The 18,825-nt window shown below is 35.4% G+C and overlaps 2 protein-coding genes across 2 annotated transcripts; both read left to right on the top strand.

Moving 5' to 3' along the window:
• The first annotated feature begins 498 nt into the window (after positions 1-498).
• Positions 499-8,457, top strand: LOC145605852 (serine/threonine-protein kinase SRK2B-like). The gene is made up of 9 exons (XM_081661918.1): positions 499-905; positions 1,005-1,079; positions 1,248-1,349; positions 1,821-1,874; positions 1,998-2,090; positions 2,253-2,345; positions 5,856-5,960; positions 6,070-6,168; positions 7,932-8,457. Exons 1-9 carry the CDS (start codon positions 786-788, stop codon positions 8,247-8,249), a joined length of 1,059 nt encoding a protein of 352 aa, XP_081518044.1. The 5' UTR covers positions 499-785; the 3' UTR covers positions 8,250-8,457.
• A 1,576-nt stretch (positions 8,458-10,033) lies between these two features.
• LOC145605090 (patellin-3-like) lies at positions 10,034-14,366 on the top strand. Its single transcript, XM_081661107.1, has 4 exons — positions 10,034-11,437; positions 12,304-12,428; positions 12,800-12,935; positions 13,961-14,366. Exons 1-4 carry the CDS (start codon positions 10,220-10,222, stop codon positions 14,216-14,218), a joined length of 1,737 nt encoding a protein of 578 aa, XP_081517233.1. The 5' UTR covers positions 10,034-10,219; the 3' UTR covers positions 14,219-14,366.
• Positions 14,367-18,825: the final 4,459 nt, after the last annotated feature.

Here is an 18,825-nt window from a genome sequence, read left to right as displayed (position 1 = left end):
TACAAGAAAAACATTTGTTTGCCAACCAAATGAATTCATTTTAACCCGATCCAATTTGATCTGATACTCGAATACCCTTACCCGTTTAAGCCTCAACGTAACTCAAACCATATGAACTCAAACTGCATCAAACCAAGTAAAACCTCTAACAACCCAACCCCTTTCAAACCAGCCTAACTATATGACCGAAACTGATTACAACTAAAACCCAAATTGAAACCATACCAAAAATCAAACCGAACCGAACCAACTCACTAATTTAATAACCAAATGATCTCATCTTAAACCAAATCAAAATCGAATCGTGAACCTGAATTGACAACAGATCCTATCTTTTTAAACTGTTGTGGTCTACTCTATTCTGCTAAAATTTTCCGAGGCTTCTCGACTCATAAGCTCAAAAGAACAAGGCCTTGCTCGGACGACGAGATGGATTATAATTGGAGTTAAGGAAGATGGGCGGTGATGGGAATAGTGGGGTAAGTCGACATTAGCATGTAATCCCATAAACTACTCTTCTCTCATTTCCACCCCACGTGCTTTCTCCTTCACTTCCTCATTCTCTCTCCTCTCTTAATTACCAGTACTCCACTACTCACCACACCACTTTTTTCCATCTTTCTATTTATAGTACCTTCACTCTCTCCCTCCTCCTCTCCTCTATTTATTTAGCTTATTTATCATGCTTTCTTTTCTCTCCCTTTTTTCTTCCTAATAATTTCTCATTTCTTTACAATTCACAAAAAAGAAGAAGAAAATCCCAATTAAATTATATTTGAACAAATATGGAAAAGTACGAGGTAATGAAGCAATTGGGTGCTGGGAATTTTGGAGTTGCTAGATTAATGCGTCATAAAGTAACCAAAGAACTTGTTGCCATGAAATACATCGAACGTGGTCAAAAGGTTTCGTTTTGCTAATCATTTTTTAATTATAATTTCTGGGTTTTCTTTCAAATTAGATTTTATAAAATACCCAGATGCTAATTTTGTGATTTTTTTTAGATTGATGAGAATGTAGCAAGAGAAATCATCAATCACAGGTCGCTTCGTCACCCTAACATTATTCGATTTAAGGAGGTAATTTGGATTTTGGGTTTTTTTTTTTAATTAACTCCATTTCATATTATTTGCAACGATTTGACATGAAGTGTGAATAATATAAAACGGAGGTAGTACATCAATTTTTTTTATCAACAAAAAGTGGTATAGATGAGATTTGATCCGAGGTCTTGTGGATAATATTAGGTGGTTTTGACACCAACACATCTTGGAATTGTGATGGAATACGCGGCCGGTGGTGAACTCTTTGACCGAATTTGCACTGCTGGTCGTTTTAGCGAGGATGAGGTATATCCTCACCTTTTTGTTTTGGGTTCATACTTTTTCTATTTATTTATTTTTATTAATTTTTGGGCTTTATATTGAATTATTGTGTATTCATTTGATTTGTAGTGGTTTATTTATGTTACAATTACAAATAAATAAATAATTAATTAGTAGACTTGTACTAGTAACTTGCATGGCTAGCTACTCGTTTTGCATCGTTTTTTGGGGTTGAAAGTGGGGTCCACTTGGGATTGAAAGCAGCAATCAATGCTCAATAACATGTTGTTTAATCTCATGATAATCTTTAGCATTTTTTAATAATCATTTCCATTTTAAGTTAAATTTATGACAAAATCATGTCTCGTTCCCCTATTAGTGTTTGATTATTTCTACTTTTAGCTTCTTATATGTAGTCGTACTCGTTAATGGCCTTAGGGTTGTGTTTAACATTTTCCTATAGTTAATGAGATTTGTGTTTGAATAATTTTCCAGGCAAGATATTTCTTCCAGCAGTTGATCTCAGGTGTTAGCTTTTGCCATTCCATGGTAAAATAACAAATTCTTGCTATCTTAGTTTAGTGCATCATTGTGCACTTGTATTAATATTATGTTAAGCTTAGAAAATATGCCAATTTTTATGTTTAATGATTTATATATTTTGGGTGGCAGCAAATTTGTCATAGAGATTTGAAATTGGAGAACACATTGTTAGATGGAAATGCAGCTCCCCGCCTGAAGATATGTGACTTTGGTTATTCCAAGGTTCGGATGAATCTTACCGTATTTATGTTTTCCATGAAGCTCAACATATAGTATATTGTATTCTGTATCATGTGTTTGCTTGACTTGCTAAGTTGTTTATAAGTAAAGTACTATGATTAGTTTATTCACTAATTTGTTTATTGTTAAAACTGCAACTTGTAGTCATCTCTTCTGCATTCAAGGCCGAAATCCACGGTAGGGACTCCAGCATACATAGCACCTGAAGTGCTTTCGAGGCGAGAATATGATGGCAAGGTGAGTCTTTAGAGAGTGCTCCGTAATTGAAGGGGCGAAATTATGTCTGGTAATTCCAGGCTTGCATTTTGCACATTATAAGTTGTATACAACTATACAAAATACAAGTGTGTGTGTGTGTGTGTGTGTGTGTGTGTCAGAAATATTGATTAGCTTAACTAGTGGACCCATGGTTAAGATTAAAGATCTGATGATTTGTTAAACCTTCAATTTAAATTGACTTTATGGTTAGACCTTATGTCATGGTAGATTCTATAACACGGTGATTTCATAATAATTAAATCATTTTTGAAATGTGTTGAGTCCACATTATGACTCAATGTATATTTGAAAAATTAACTGTCAAAGCGAACCTTTTCCAACAAAATCAACCGTTTTTCTGATTTTGGGGTAGACTCAATATAGGAATCATACTAGTACATTCTTTAGCGTTTTTAAAGAAAATATAGATCATGTGAAGGTTAGAGCCCGCAAATGTATACAAAGTTAAAGCATACTCCGAATTCATTCCGAAGTGATTCCTTGCTTTCATTTTCATATTCCCTTTTTTGTGCGGAAAGGGTCATCATTTATTTCTTTTGAAGGATTTGGGACATGTGTACATAAAAATGCATATAATGAGTCGCGAGAGAAAATAAATGCACTCGCTTTGCTGAATGGATGCCTTACCTTGTCTTTAGCACCCATGTGACCACATGTTTCAAAGTTTAGTGTTACTGCGGACTTAATGCAAGATGGTTTCATTTCTAAGTTGTTTGGTCCATGTTACATTTATTACACCAATTATTTATGTCTATCCATTGAAAGGTCAAACCTTGGGGCCTCTGATTAACTCCTCATCAGTTGTTAAGGGAAGATTTGATTGTTATGTCAATGGGCCGAAGTCAATGAATCTCATATATTTATATATGCTCTGATTATCTGAAACCTTGAGTCTGACTAAATGAGGCAGGGAGTATGGCTGTGTAATGGGTATAGAAGTCATGACTCAAAACTCTTTAACTAAGGCTTAATAGGAATAAAGTTTATCTTAACTAAAAGATTGCTATGTAAATTTTGAAACATTATTAAAGTACCTTGGTGGAAATTAGTTATGCATCTAGATAATATCTTTGGTCATTGTCAAGATTGTGCTACCTGGCACCTGCGTATATTGTGGGGAAGCTTTAAAAAACTTTTAAAGCAACCTTAGCTTGGTACCACATTAATTTTATTTTATTATTATTATTATTATTATTATTATTTTATTGGAAAATTCTCTTTGGTGAACTCCAAGTTTTTAAAATTCTAAGCGGTAAACAAAGTTTTTTAAAATTATCTTTGGTACTCCTAAACTTTTTATAATTATTAATGGTGCCATTAATTATTATATTTTATAAAAAATTTAACTATAGTTAGGTTTTTTTATTTTTTTAACAATAACATTTAACTATAGTAAGGTTTTTAATTATTTTTTTAATAATTTAATAATTATACTAAAATTTTTAAAAAAAAAAAAAATCAACCACCCTTTCCCCCCACCCACTGCCAGCTCCCCCTCCCCTGCACCCACCCACGCCGGCGGCCAACCCCCAGTCGGTATGCCTGGCCTCCCCACCTCCGACCGGCGACGCCCAGCCTCCCTCACCTCTCGCACCTCCTCTCTTTCTCCTTTCCCCCACCGTCGCCCACCCCGCACCTCTCTCTTTCCCATTTCCCCCACCACCGCCGGCAGAAATTCGACCAAAAAACACCCTGAAATTCGACCCAAAACCCCCAGAAACTCGACCAACAAACCCCCATCAAATTCGACCCTAAAGTCCAATCAAATTAAACAACAAATAGCAATCAAATCACCAAAAATTCAGAGCTACAATCCCCCAATTTCGAGCAAAACACCAAAAAAAACCCTAAGAAATTCGAACCCACACCAACCTGGAAAAATTGAGCAAATTCGAGCATAAATCCGGCCTCCATTTAGAGCAAAAAAATCGGGATAAGGGAGGGGTGGGTGGTGGGCTGGGTGGCCGGGGTTTTCGGGGATGGAGGAGAGGTCGCCGAGGGTTTTTGGGGTGGGGGAGGTTTCCAGGTGGTTTCGAGGGTGGGGGAGGTGAGGTTCCAGGTGGTTTCAAGGGAAGAGAGGTGGAAATCGAAGGAGGGTGGTGGGCTGGTCGCCGGCGCCAGAAAAGGGAGGGGGTCTGGGTGGCAGCGGCGCCGGCAAAGGGAGGGCTGGTGGTCGGGGCTGCTGGTTGGGTGGGGTTTTTTTTTTTTTTTTTTTTTGAAAAATATTTCTATAATAATTTAATTATTAAAAAAAAAAACTAACTATAGTTTAGGATTTTTTATTAAAATAACACTTATTAATGGTAATCAAAATTTAGGTTTACCATTGATAATAAAATTTAAGAATGTTTACCACTTGAAAACTTAAAAACTTGGAGTTCACCAAAGAGAATTTCCCTATTTTATTTTTTAATGTTTATCCTTCCTTCTAAAGTAAGAAGATGGTATTAGCTTTAGCTTTTTATGTTGGCTTATATTGATTATGAATAATGATTATGATAGTATTATATATTTATGTTGCTAAAGGAAAGGCCGACTTATCTGATTTGCTTTTCATCTATTGCTTTATGGGATTTTGTTGATCGCATATGTGATCAAGTAACTTGATGAGTTTTTCTTGAATAAAAAATAAAACTGGTCTTTTTGATTAAATTTTTATTATGAACCCCTACTTGTTAACTTTTTATGTACTTGTTTCTTTACTTATATTATTGTTTGAACCTCAGTAAATTTTAGTATAGTTTACAGTCATGGCTACTATTGCAAATAATTGTCAGCCTTAGCAACAATTATTTCTATTTATTTGGTTATTTTATTCCTCTATTCACAATTGGGAACACAATGTGTTCAGAAAGCTTAGAACAAAATATTAAAGTATTATCCCAAATTTGACATTTCACTCTATATAGATTGTCCATAAATTAAACATGCAATAACGATTAGGCTAATTATTAAATACCGAGTTTTATTAATAAGAGAACCTTTTCACACCAACTAGGAGAATTTTGCCATTGTTAGCAAGCTTTGACTACCTAAGTCAAATGTAATCTACTTCTTTATAAGAGAATTTTAACCTTTGTCCGGGGCTGTCTAATTGTCTATGGTTTGCATATGGGACTGCAAAGACCCAAAGTGATAATGGGGCCTTTCAAAGATAGTTCTAGTTAAGAATCTCAAGATTTAGGAAGTTTACTCAATAGTTGCATCAACAGACAGTTTATTAATCTTCTGCTTGATTATGGTCGTTCTGTATTACTTATAGTCAATTGTTCTGTAATTTTCTTGAAAGCCTCAACCAACAGGATTTTTGGTGATAAAACCCTCCCTGTACCCAACCTTTTTATCCAAAATGTTCCTTTGCTGAAGATCTTAATGATTCTTAAATATAATTGTACTTTGTAATTGATCAGCCTCATAAATCCCTGTTATTTAAATTTCAAAATTTCTTAAGTTCTTGTTCACGTTCAGTTGGCAGATGTGTGGTCATGTGGAGTAACTCTATATGTTATGCTGGTCGGAGCATATCCCTTTGAAGACCCTCAGGATCCAAAGAATTTCAGAAAGACAATTACAGTAATCTCTCTTTTTAACTTCTCATGATTAGTTTGTAGAGGTTCTTATTGTATTATTTTGTTTTAGTATTCAAATTAATTAAATGTTTCATTAATGTTTTCTTTTGCAGAGGATTATGGCTGTCCAGTACAAAATTCCCGAATATGTTCATATATCACAAGATTGCAAGCATTTGCTTTCTCGTATTTTCACTACCAATCCAACAAGGGTATGTATGTTGCTGAAGTTTCCTAAATTTGTTTCATTGTCTGTCTATGGTTGACAATAATCCTTTTCTGGCTTCCATATGATACTGAAATACATAATTGTAGTAGTTTGAATGTTTTTGAATGTAATTTGGTTTCATATTGTGGTTGGTGGATCCCTATTGTTTGGCTGCTAATGGAATATGTTTGTCATGTGAATCTACATGTTTCTATGGATTACATCATTTGTTCTTTGACCATATCCATTACTCTTTTTTTGGCTGTCACACTTCTATAAAATGTGAATACTAAAAATTTGATAAATAGCATAATTGTAGCACTGAAGTTATAATATGATCATCTACATATACTAAGGGCTTTTTATCGTCTTAAGAAATAGTTTCTATAATGAATTAAAAATATTTCCTCCGTTTCTTTTTAGTTGCTACACTTTCCAATTTCGGAAATTCTTAATTAGTTGCAACACTTTCCAATTTTGACATTTCTTTCTTTTGATCTCTCTCCTACCCACATGGGTCCCTTTTATTTTTCTCTCTTTCTCTCTCCCCTTAAAAAATTGTCTAGGAGACCGTGAAAAAAAAAATTAGCAACTAATTAAAACGGAGGAAGGTATGAGCTTTAATATATTATACAGTAAAAGAAGTTTAGATTAGGGCCACCAACCTCAAATTTCCACCAAAAATAAGTTTAGACCAGTGCCAACAAGTATAGATAAAGTCTGCTAAGTTCAATTAGCAACTATCTTGTCTGGTTCAAATCACAACATCAAATAATTTCAGATAAAAGTTTTCACAAAAAATAGCCTAAGGAATCTCATCACCTATTCTGCATGAAGTGAGGGGCGAGATCAGTATGTAATATAACTGCTACCTGCTCATCTTAATTTTTTCTGGTTGTCTTCTCAGCAAAGTGTCGATTCAACAGATCTTTCCACGATTAGCACACACTCACCCAGTCACCCCCCTCCCCCCACCCCCACCACCCCCCCCCCCCCCCCCCCCCAACTCACTCCATGTGTCTGAAGCCATATTACTCTCTCTTTCAATGTGTAATTTGTCTTATAGATTGATGACTGAATTTCTGCTGACAGCATATGATGAATTTACCAATTGTTAAGAGTCTTAAGACTCTTCCTTTGAGACTGTTGTTTAGAATATACAAGTTCATGGGAGCATTTGACTTGCCGGAATATTTAATGATACTTGATGTCCGAATTACACTGGCTGCTTTCTGTTGTAAACATATTAGTGTGTAGGATCAACTGCTTCTTAATGTGTTTTGTGTTGAGCTTTATACTTGAGAATTCTTTACATAACCAATATGCAAAAGCTAGTACTTCCTCCGTTTTCTTTTACTTGCAACACTCTATAAAAGGAAAAGTTACTTTAGGGAAAAACTATACTATTTCCCTTATTTAAAGCACATGACCCACTAAATTACACTCCTAACAACCGCTCATCCCATTTTAAAGTGTATTATATCATGTGAACCCCACATTTCTTAAATACCGTGAAAAAGTGTGTGTTGCATCTAAAAGTAAACGGAGGAAGTATATGACTAAGTTTATCTCCTACATCAATGGCTTTGAATAATTAACTCTTTTTCAATCGCTTTAAAAGATTGTGTATCAATGAATTTATCTAAGCTTACATACATGTAATCATATACGTGTTATGCAATTGTTTGTCCAATTTTCTGCTAATATCTGGTTATGTAGACCAAAATCATTTTGATATATTTAATCAGCATTTCCATTTTCCTGCAGAGAATTACCCTAAAGGAAATTAGAAGCCATCCATGGTTCTTAAAGAATCTCCCAAAAGAACTAACCGAGCAAGCTCAAGCCGCCTACTACCAAAGAGATAACCCAAGCTTCGCATCTCTGCAAAGCGTGGAAGAGATCATGAAAATTGTGGGGGAGGCAAGGAACCCTGCTCCTGTATCAAGGCCTGTCCCGGGATGGGAGAATGAGAATGAAGACGATGAAGATGCAGAGGAAGTAGAAGAAGAAGAAGATGAAGAGGATGAGTATGATAAGACAGTGAAACAGGTTCATGCAAGCGGAGAGTTTGTTATCAGTTAAGTTGGCATCATCGCCATTGTAGACAATATGTTTTATAAAAATTATGTTTATTAAAGTGTGCATAGGCGGCATAAGCTAGTGCTCCGAAAATTTGGAAAGATTTAAGAAAATTATGGCTGTAAGCCTGTAACTTGGTACTGTTAGTTTGTATAAGTATAGGAGCACTAAAAACTGGCACTATTTTTTTCCTTCTTATTATTGTTGAATATTTGAAGTGTACTATCTGTTTCATGTGGTCTTGTGGACACTGTCATATTGAAGCACATGTTGGCCGTGGTAGGCGAGGAGCATACAAAATGAAAAATGTCAATATTTGATTCCAATCCTATCCAGCCCGATTTTAGACTTGCACACAATCTTTACCCGTCCCGTTTGGATCGACACATAATTCATATCAACTAGTATTGCCGAACATGAAAACATGAATGAATTTGAAGAAAAAGCATGGAAGATTGAAAGGCATGACAGAAATCACGCCGCAACGGTCGGGAAGGCAGAGAAAGCTAAAACAATCAGTTTAGTGCAATTCTTCTTTAGTTAAGGTAATGAGTTAATCCAGTTGTATAGTTGTTGTGTTGGTCCAACTCTTTCCCTCACTTTTAGCAAAATAAAGAAGTTACAAGTCTTAACACATGCACACTCATAACTTAAACTTGGTCGTGGGCCTCTAATTTTAATCATGTATCCTTCTAAAGTTATTGCCATTCTTGCCGATTTTAACGGGCATGTCATCAAGATTTTGTACATTTTTTGCACTTTTACCTCTCAAAAGAATGGATTTGTGGATAACCTAATTTAAGTCATTTCACTTTTTTTTTTTTGTTCTCTACAAATTAACTAGTTACATACCATAAAACAAGTTTTTATAGTATGGACGCTAGTTGATTTAGTTGGTTGAGCGAAGGTCATAAATCAATCCTTAAACCTATGTTACTTGAACTCGGGTACCCAAATCTGACATGGATACGTGTCCAAGTGTCCCACTTGACTATATATTTTGTGAAAAATTTCTATGATTTTGAACTAAAATGAAGTGTTCAAGTGTCTCATCCATGTCCTATTGTCGAGGGTCCGACATAGGTACGTGAGGTGAAATGAAGTGTTCGAGTAACATAGCCTTTAACTTTGAATGATAGTGAAATTGGCCCTCTATTAACTTCTCTTTGTCTTTAATTTCTTTCTTTAGTTGTGAAATGAAGTTATGTTATATTTTGCAATGAAATTGACATCTCTTTTAGTTACTATTTTGGTATGTCGTAGAAAAATAAATTATGCTTAATAACCAAATAGAATTCTCGGGGATTTTTATTTTCTTTTCTCATCCTGTCAAATAATCAAGCAAATCAGATTTCTAAACACACTTCTTTTTTTTTTGAAAGGAAAACACACTTTTTATTTTATCCTTAATTTAAATAAAACTCAATATATAAAATAAAAAAAAACAAATAAAAGTAAAATTAATAGGGTCCAATAATATACCTCAATCAAATAAACCAGAGTATTAAATTCCCAAAAACATCATGCCAATAAAAAAAACTCAATACATTTATTAATTAATTTAATTATACAAATATTAAAATTTACCATCAACAACTTTTTATTGTAATTTTTTTATTCAACAACTAATTTGCTTTATGAATTTGGATGACAGATTGTCAACGGAAAGAAATCAAAATAGCAGGATAGCATACCCTACAAAAATACACATAATCTTGGTTGTCTGAAACCTTTAAAACATTAGACAGTCTGTTTTCTATCATTCTATGTTAAGAGTAGTTATTTTTTATCCACCTTAAACCCACTTTCTCCCACTCTTCAATTCATTCCCACATTCTTATTCATCATTTCATTTCTTTTCATTTCTCCCCTCTTTTTATTTAAACTCCCTTCTTTCCCTCTTCTCTTTCACCATTATTCAGCTGTCTTTCTTTTTTATCTTTTATTTCTGTAATCCAGTTAAACTAATTACAATGGCTGAAGAAACAGCTAATCAAACCACCGTTACGCCCACGACGAATGAGCAAGAAGTTGTTGTAGTAACAGAGGATTCAATCAATGATGTCGTAGCGAAGTACGAGGATAAGGATGAGAAGGAGAAGGAGAAGGAGGAGGAGGTAGGTACTGAAACTAAGGCTGTTGTTGAGGATGTTACCGCCTCGAACGAGGAGGAGAAGGAGGAGGTAACTACTACTGATGTGAAGGTTGCTGATGTTGTTAATAATGAGATAAGTGAGGATGATAATGGGTTTTATCCTGAGAATGAGAAGAAGGCATTGGATGAGCTTAAGCAGCTTATTCAAAATGCTCTTAATAATAATGAGTTTAGTGATGATACTCTACCACCACCACCACTGCAATCGTTTGCAGAGGAGGGTCCTACAGTGGTTGATGGGGAAGTCGAGAAGAAGGCGGTTGATGAGGAAGAGGTTAAGGAAGCTGCGGTCACCAATGAAGGGGTGGAGGAGACTGTGGCTAATAAGGTTAGTGTAAATGAGGATGGGACAAAGACTGTTGAGGCTATTGAGGAGACGGTGACTTTTGAAGAGCAGCAGACGACTCCTGGTGAGTCGAACCAGGAGTCGTCTGCTGCGGTGTCTTCACCTCTTGCTGATACTGAGCAAGAGGTGAAGACACCAGCGGAGGCAGTGAAGGAAGTTGCCCAACTTCCTTTATTGCCTCCGGAGGAGGTGTCCATATGGGGCGTACCCCTTCTCAAGGATGAGAGGACGGACACCATCCTCTGGAAGTTCCTGCGTGCCAGGGACTTCAAAGTGGTGGAAGCCTTCGCCATGATCAAATCCACCATTAAGTGGAGGAAAGAGTTCAAAATCGATGAGTTGCTAGAGGAAGACTTGGGGAATGACTTAGAGAAGGCGGTGTTCATGCACGGGTTTAGCAAAGAAGGTCACCCTGTATGTTACAATGTTTATGGTGCATTCCAAAACAAGGAATTGTATCAGAAAACACTCTCTGATGAAGAAAAAAGGCAGAAATTTCTGAAATGGAGGATTCAATTCTTGGAGAAAAGTATCAGAAAGTTGGATTTTAGTCATGGTGGTATTTCAACTATGGTTCAGGTTAATGATCTTAAGAATTCTCCTGGACCTGGTAAATGGGAGCTTAGGCAAGCTACCAAACAAGCTCTTCAATTGCTGCAGGATAATTACCCTGAATTTGTTGCCAAACAGGTCAGTTAACAATTCTTTATATGCTATTTAAGTAATTTTACATCATATGGTTCCGTTCGGATTTAGTTGTCACATTACTTGTTATAACATTAAACGATGCTATTAAGATGACAGGAAAAAAAAATTGATCATCATAATGTATGTTACTCGACTACTCATACTCTTTATTTTAATCTCAAGTACCCGTGTCGGATCCTCATCACTTGAATATGGGTATGACACTTGGACACTTTATTTTAATTCAAAATCATAGAAATTTTTAACAAAATAGTTGAGTCGGACACTTAAACACGTACCCGTGTCAGAAATAAGTACCTGAGTCCGATTAACATAGATCATGATAATAGTTGCAAATATTAGCTAATTTAATTTTTTTTTTCAATAATATCATTATTTGTAATGAATTATGGGATCAAAAGTTTTTCTTGTTTTTATTTATACTACTCCCTCCGTCCCATAATTACAGGCAAATATACTATTTTGGGTGTCCCAAAATGTTCCTCCTATTACTAAAAATAACACCTAATCATTACTTAATTTTTAGTTTTTCTATACAAATTACACACATACCTAAAAAATCATTACTTACTTTTTCTTTTTTTCATACAAAATACACACATACCTAAAAAATCATTACTTACCTTTTAACTTTTCCATACAATATTCTCTACTTTTTATTATCCCTATACAACATTCTTCACTTTTTATCTTTTTTCATACAATATTCTTCTACTTTTTCTATCCTCCTTAAAAACCGTACTTTTTAGAGTTATTTTCCTGTAATTATGAGACGGAGGGAGTAGTTACTTTATATGAAATGTAATATTTTATTTGGTGCTTCAATAATGTAATTGTTTATATGATAGGTGTTTATCAATGTGCCATGGTGGTATGTGGCAGTCAACAAGATGATAAGTCCCTTTTTGACTCAGAGAACAAAGAGCAAGTTTGTTGTTGCTGGACCTTCTAAATCTGCTGAAACTCTTTTCAGGTTTAGCCTTATTATTTTTGCTTTTATTTCAAAAAGACTCACTTTCTCTGTTTTTTATTGCATCATCTATTCATATTCTTATTGGCGTGTGATTTGATGAATAAATTAGATAAACTAAACGGATAAATTAAATAAGTTAATCCGAATTGATAAGAGAGGAAAGTGTCGGGCTATTAATGTTTATGTTATTGTAATAAACTTTTATGATCACCATTTAACTTTTCTAATCTATCCTTTAAATTGCACGCTAAGGGCTGGGATTATGATGCAAAACAGAGGAATTAGTTTTTATATTAGGATTAACTTAGCTTATATTATATATATTAACACTAAATTAAGCATTTGTTTTTGTTATAAATTGATAATTTTAGTTACATTGCTCCGGAGCAAGTACCAGTTCAATATGGTGGATTTAGTAAAGATGGAGAATTTGGAAGCAAAGATGGTGCAACACAAATTATTATCAAGCCAACATGCAAGGAAACTGTGGAATTTGCTGTTACTGAGGTTAGCCTTAAGCTTAATAAGTTTACTTATGTTATTGCATTACTTATTATTTGTCGAGTTGGCCTAATGGCCTCTGTAATCAACTACGACAAAAGAAACGATTAATTAAGGGCATGAGTTAATTCTGTTGAGAAATAGATAGAATAAATGTAAGATGTGAGCATGAACAAAATTTTGAGTGTAAGGGCCTGATTTCATTGACTGAACTCAGCTGAACTGAACTGAACTAAACTGAAATGAATATTTTATAAAAGAAGGAAATTAGGAGCGGAGTTGAAGTGAACTGAATTTTAACGTAAGAAAACAGGGACTGAGTGGTGTAAAATTTCATTGGATTCTTGTACGTACTGATTATGTTTTAGTTTCGGGTACTCTTTGTGGGTCAAAGCTCTTCTTTTAGTGGGTGGACAAGACCCCACCATTGTTGGCTTAGGCCTTCATTCGTTGAATTGAAAATAAAAAAACAAAAAAAAAAAAAAAAATTAAAAGTGTAACATAAAAAACATAAAAAGGTGTAAATTCATATTCATCTACTTTATGACTATAATAAAGTTTACAGTAGTATTAGTTTAACGTACAAATGGTAAAATAAAGCATGTGTATTAGTTTTACTTTAGTAAAAAAGAGACAGCAATAGAAGTTAGTGTAAAAGAAAGCATGTGTATTACAGTCTTACTTAAATGAACATAATATATATTGGAATGAACTCAAAAAGATGAGAGAAAAGTTTTTGTTTTGGGACAACCATTTTATGAGAAATGAAAACTTCAATTAGATAGAGAGTATATATTCGTTTTTATTTTAAATATTCTAATCAATGGTTTCGATGGTTACAATTTCATTTGTGTTTTCAGCATACAATCTTCTATTATACTTGTATTAAAGTCCTATACGTTAAATTAAACATACTAATTTTAAAAATATTTAGTGTTTAACACGTAAATTTTGAATTCTGAGATAGAAACTTAACCACTAATCCAATAAAATCGCGTAATTTAACATCTTTCATATGATTTACTATGCAGGCATGCCATCTAACATGGGAAGTGAGAGTGCTTGGATGGGAAGTAAGCTATGGTGCTGAATTTGTGCCCAATGCTAAAGATAATTACACTGTTATTATTCAAAAAATGAGGAAAGTGGGACCCACTGAAGAAACCATAATTAGCAACACCTTCAAGACTAGTGAGCCTGGCAAAATTGTTTTAACCATTGATAATTCCTCCTCTAAGAAAAAAAGACTCCTCTATCGCCTCAAAACCAAGCCTTCTATTGATGACTAAACAACGAATCATTATATTTTATATTAATATATTACTTTAATTAATTTTGAGGAATGTCCTTTTTTTTCAAGTATTCATTTAGCTGTATTTTATCATGAATTATATTATAATTATTGTTAATATATATTATTTTGGTTGTGAAGAAGGATCAAGGATGGTTTATGGAATATATTTTCATTAAATTGATTTTGTTGTTCTTAAATATATATACATCAAGTTTCAAAGAAAGATTTGTTGGTGTAATGTCTATTGCATGCATATAGAAGTTTGTGTTAGTAAGGTTAAATTATTACTTACTTTGCATGAACTTTTGCTAATTGCAAATTCCAACAACATTTTTATTATTTTACTGTATTACCTAACTTTTTAGCAAGGAGATGTCAACTAGTACTACTACTTGCGATTTGACTTGGTCATTGAAAGGATTAGAGCTTGTTCTAATTAACTGAACGGAGCTGAACTGAACTAAAGTGAAATGAATTGTTTATGAGAGAAGGAAATTAGAAACTAAAATGAGTTGAACTGAAATTAAGTTGAAGAGAACATGCCTTAGTATGATGATACATGTGGATGCAAATGAAAATTTTATTTCTCACATTAATATGATGTTTAGTGGTTTTTGTTGTTAATTTTTGGGCATAAGTATGATGTAACCATTTTTTAACAAAAAAAATGTAGATATTAATGGAGGGTTGTAAAGACAATCCCATTAAAAAGAGTAACACGACTCATATATGCAATTTCATTAAGGATGGTGTTAATACATATGCATTGAGATATATCATATATTATTTTAGGAAGATATTTATTTCCTAATATTATCTTTTGTATTTCCTAAATATTCTAGGATATCTTTAATTCTAGGTTAAGGAAATTGTAACTATTATATATGGTGGTGTCATGATTATTGAGAATTCAAGCTATTCAATTCTATTTTCTCTATAATTTATCATGGTATCAAGAGCAGGTTGATTTTTTTTTCTCTAAACTATACAATCCATCATCATGTCTGGCGGTGACAATGATACACCTCCACCGCCGCCACCACCAAAGATTGAACCCAATTCCCCCTATTTCCTTGGTCCTCAAGACAGACCATGCGATTTTATCACTCCCACTCGTCTCAACGGAGATAATTATGAGGAGTGGGCAGCATACATTCAAACCGCTCTCGAAGCTAGGCGAAAATTTGACTTCTTGGACGGTACCATCACTAAATCATCTCCTCCGTGTTCAAAGTCCGATTGGACAACCCTTAATGCCATGCTTATTTCATGGTTAACGAATACTATTTCTGCCGAGATTCGGACTTCCCTAGCCAAGTGCGAGCAATCCAAATCAATGTCTGTCTCGGTGTATTACGGCAAGCTTCACGCTCTATGGCAAGAACTCGATCATCATGAACCCTTAATTTCGTGTAGTTGCTGCTCAAAGTGTACAGCAGGTCAATTACATGAAGAAAGACGGGAACAGACCAAGCTCCATGATTTTCTAATGGGCTTATACAGCGGCTATTATGCTTCTTTACGCACCAATATTCTCTCGTAGGACCCTTTGCCAAGCCTCGACAGAGCATACCAACTCGTGACTCAAGAAGAGCGAGTGCGGCAGGTCAAGCAGGAACCTGACGAGCAACAGCCTGCCAAGGCACTTGGGTTCGTTGTTCGTGCATCTTCTACCGGTGCGCGTGGTGTCAAAAGTTGTTCTCATTGTAAAAAGCAGGGCCATGATTTTTCTAGCTGTTGGTTCAAATCTCCCTGTCCACACTGTCAGAAGAAAGGCCACGATCCCGCGAAGTGTTTTGAAGTTGTTGGCTACCCCGATGGCTGGCAGCCACGCACCAATCGAGGGGGGGGGGGGGGGGTTCGTGCGAATGCTGCTGTAGCAGAATCCCCTATTTCAAATGGACAGGTTTTCTCCACCGAACAGTGGAAGGCCCTTGCAGGTTTTTTTGGGTAATTCTAATGTTCCCGAGAATTGTCTAAGTGGTAAGTTTGATGATACTAGTTGGATCATTGATACTGGAGCAACGCATCATGTCACCGGAATTAAAAATTGGTTATTTGATACTTACAGTATTGAATGTCGTGTTGGCTTGCCCAATGGGGACAATGTGCTAGAAACCTTGGCCGGCTCTGTTTCTTTATCCGATAAAATCACTATCTCCGGAGTTCTTTTTGTTCCTAATTTAAATTGCAATTTAATTTCTGTTTCTCAACTCAGTGATCAATTGAATGTTGTGGTACAATTTAATTCACATATGTGTGCTATATAGGACCGACTGAAGGAGCTGATTGGAACGGGTCTTAGGCGAGACAGACTCTATTATCTTAGCAAACCGGATGTGGTGCAACGTGTGTCTAAGGTTGAGGCAACATCAGATGTGGATCTTTGGCATAGAAGAATGGGGCATCCTTCGGAGAAAGTAGTTAAGTTACTCCCTCAAATTAGCAATAAAAGTAGTTTAATAAAAGATTGTGAAGTGTGTTTTCGCGCACAACATCATAGAGACAAGTTTCCTTTGAGTGACAATAAAGCTTCTAGAATTTTTGAAAAAATACATTGTGATTTATGGGGACCATATAGACATGTTTCGTCATGTGGTGCTCGTTATTTTTTGACTATTGTTGATGATTATTCACGAGCCGTTTGGATTTATTTGTTAATTGATAAGACAGAAGTGTTTCAAATGTTTATGGCGTTTGTTGCTATGGTTGATAGACAATTTAATCACACCATCAAAGTTGTACAAAGTGATAATGACACCGAATTTAATTGTTTACATGACTACTTTGTTGCAACTGGTATTATCTTTCAAACCTCATGCGTAGGTACTCCTCAACAAAACGGGAGGGTAGAGAGAAAACACAAACACATTCTTAATGTTGCTAGAGCCTTGAGATTTCAGGCCAAATTACCTATTTATTTTTGAGGGGAGTGTGTTTTAGCCGCGGCTCACTTGATTAATCGGACTCCTACACCTATTTTACACAATAAAACTCCCTTTGAAATTTTGTTTCTTAAATCACCCTCCTTTGATGCTATTCGTACCTTTGGTTGCTTATGCTTTGCTCACAATAAAAAAACTAGGGGTGATAAGTTCGCTAGTAGGAGTCGTAAATGTGTATTTGTGGGATCGATATCCTTTTAGGAAGAAGGGATGGAGGCTCTATGATCTTGAAACAAAGGAATTTTTTGTCTCTCGTGATGTGAAATTTGTCGAAGAAATGTTCCCTTTTGCTAGCCTGGATGAGGTTAATATTGTGCCTAATTTAAGTGATACGGAGGATAATATTCATGTTGATTTTGCTGCTTATGACTTGGGTTTTATTGAGAATAACAATATTGCAAATGAAGCCACGCATATTGACTTGGAAGCAAGGGAATCAGACAACTCCGCAACCACCCCGTGGCAATCTGCTGCTGCCCGCAGGGGGGCTGCGGAGTCCCCTACATTGCTCCCTGCCACGGACCAGCAGCAGGTAGGCAAGGCAGAAACTGCCCACCCACAGCAGTCCGGGCAGCAGCAACAGGTTCCAGCCCCTGCCACTGCTGAACCCAGGCAGTCCGAGCAGGGCAGTCCCCAGGCAGACCCTACTAGGCCTGTTCACGGATCGGATATCCGATCCGAAATCACATTTCGGATCGGATATCCGAACCTTCGGATATTAGATTTTGATATCCAAATCCGATCCGAAAATTTCGGATATCCGAAATCATTCGGATCGGATGTTTCGGATATCCATTATCCGATATTAATGAAAATTGTATAAATCTCATTAAATGTTTTGCTTTTTGTATCATTAAGCATAGTAGTCTTTTAGAAGACTATTTAATTGGCATACATAATAAACTAATAAAGTCTATTTAATTACCACAAATACAAAAAACTATAACAGTAGCAGCCTTCTTTGTTAGTTTGGCGATAAGACCAACAAGTTGGTGAGCAAACCCAACAATAGAGGAGACACATACACATATTAAAAATCAAAATTCCCAACAGATGGATCCTTATAATCTTTTAATTACCAGAGGAGAGTTGAATGGTGATTTGTTGAGCAACGGAGAACAAACCAACAAATTGGCGACTGAACGAAGAAGATCGAAAATTAAAAAAGAAAATTAGGCCCATGTATTCAGGGGTTGCAGAAGATCGAGGAATCGACTTTAGACCAACAAAGAGCAAAGATTACGAACCAAAATTAGACTCAGTTATCACCGAAAAAATAGAGAGGTGGCTGAGTGACTGAGCGGCGGAGTTTGGAATATAGGGTTCCTTTTAGAGAGATGAGAAAGAGGCGGAAGTAGGTGAGAACTGAGAACTCACTAGGTTTGTTGGGCACTAAAAATTATTTTATAATATTATTATAAAAATATTTTTGAAAATTTTATATGTACTGATGTATTGTCATATACATATCAGGCTTACAATTTCAGATATCAGTTCGGATATCTGAAAGAAATATCCGATATCCGATAATATTCGGATATTTTTCGGATATCGGATATCCGAAAATTTGAAAATCAGTATTTGAATCCGTATCCGATATCCGTTTTTTTGGATCGGATATCCGATCCGAAATGATTTTTTGGATCGGATATCCAAA

Source organism: Chenopodium album, chromosome 22, assembly GCF_948465745.1.
Source record: "Chenopodium album chromosome 22, dcCheAlbu1.1, whole genome shotgun sequence".
Classification (NCBI taxonomy): domain Eukaryota; kingdom Viridiplantae; phylum Streptophyta; class Magnoliopsida; order Caryophyllales; family Amaranthaceae; genus Chenopodium; species Chenopodium album.
This window is presented reverse-complemented; position numbering and strand designations above follow the sequence as displayed.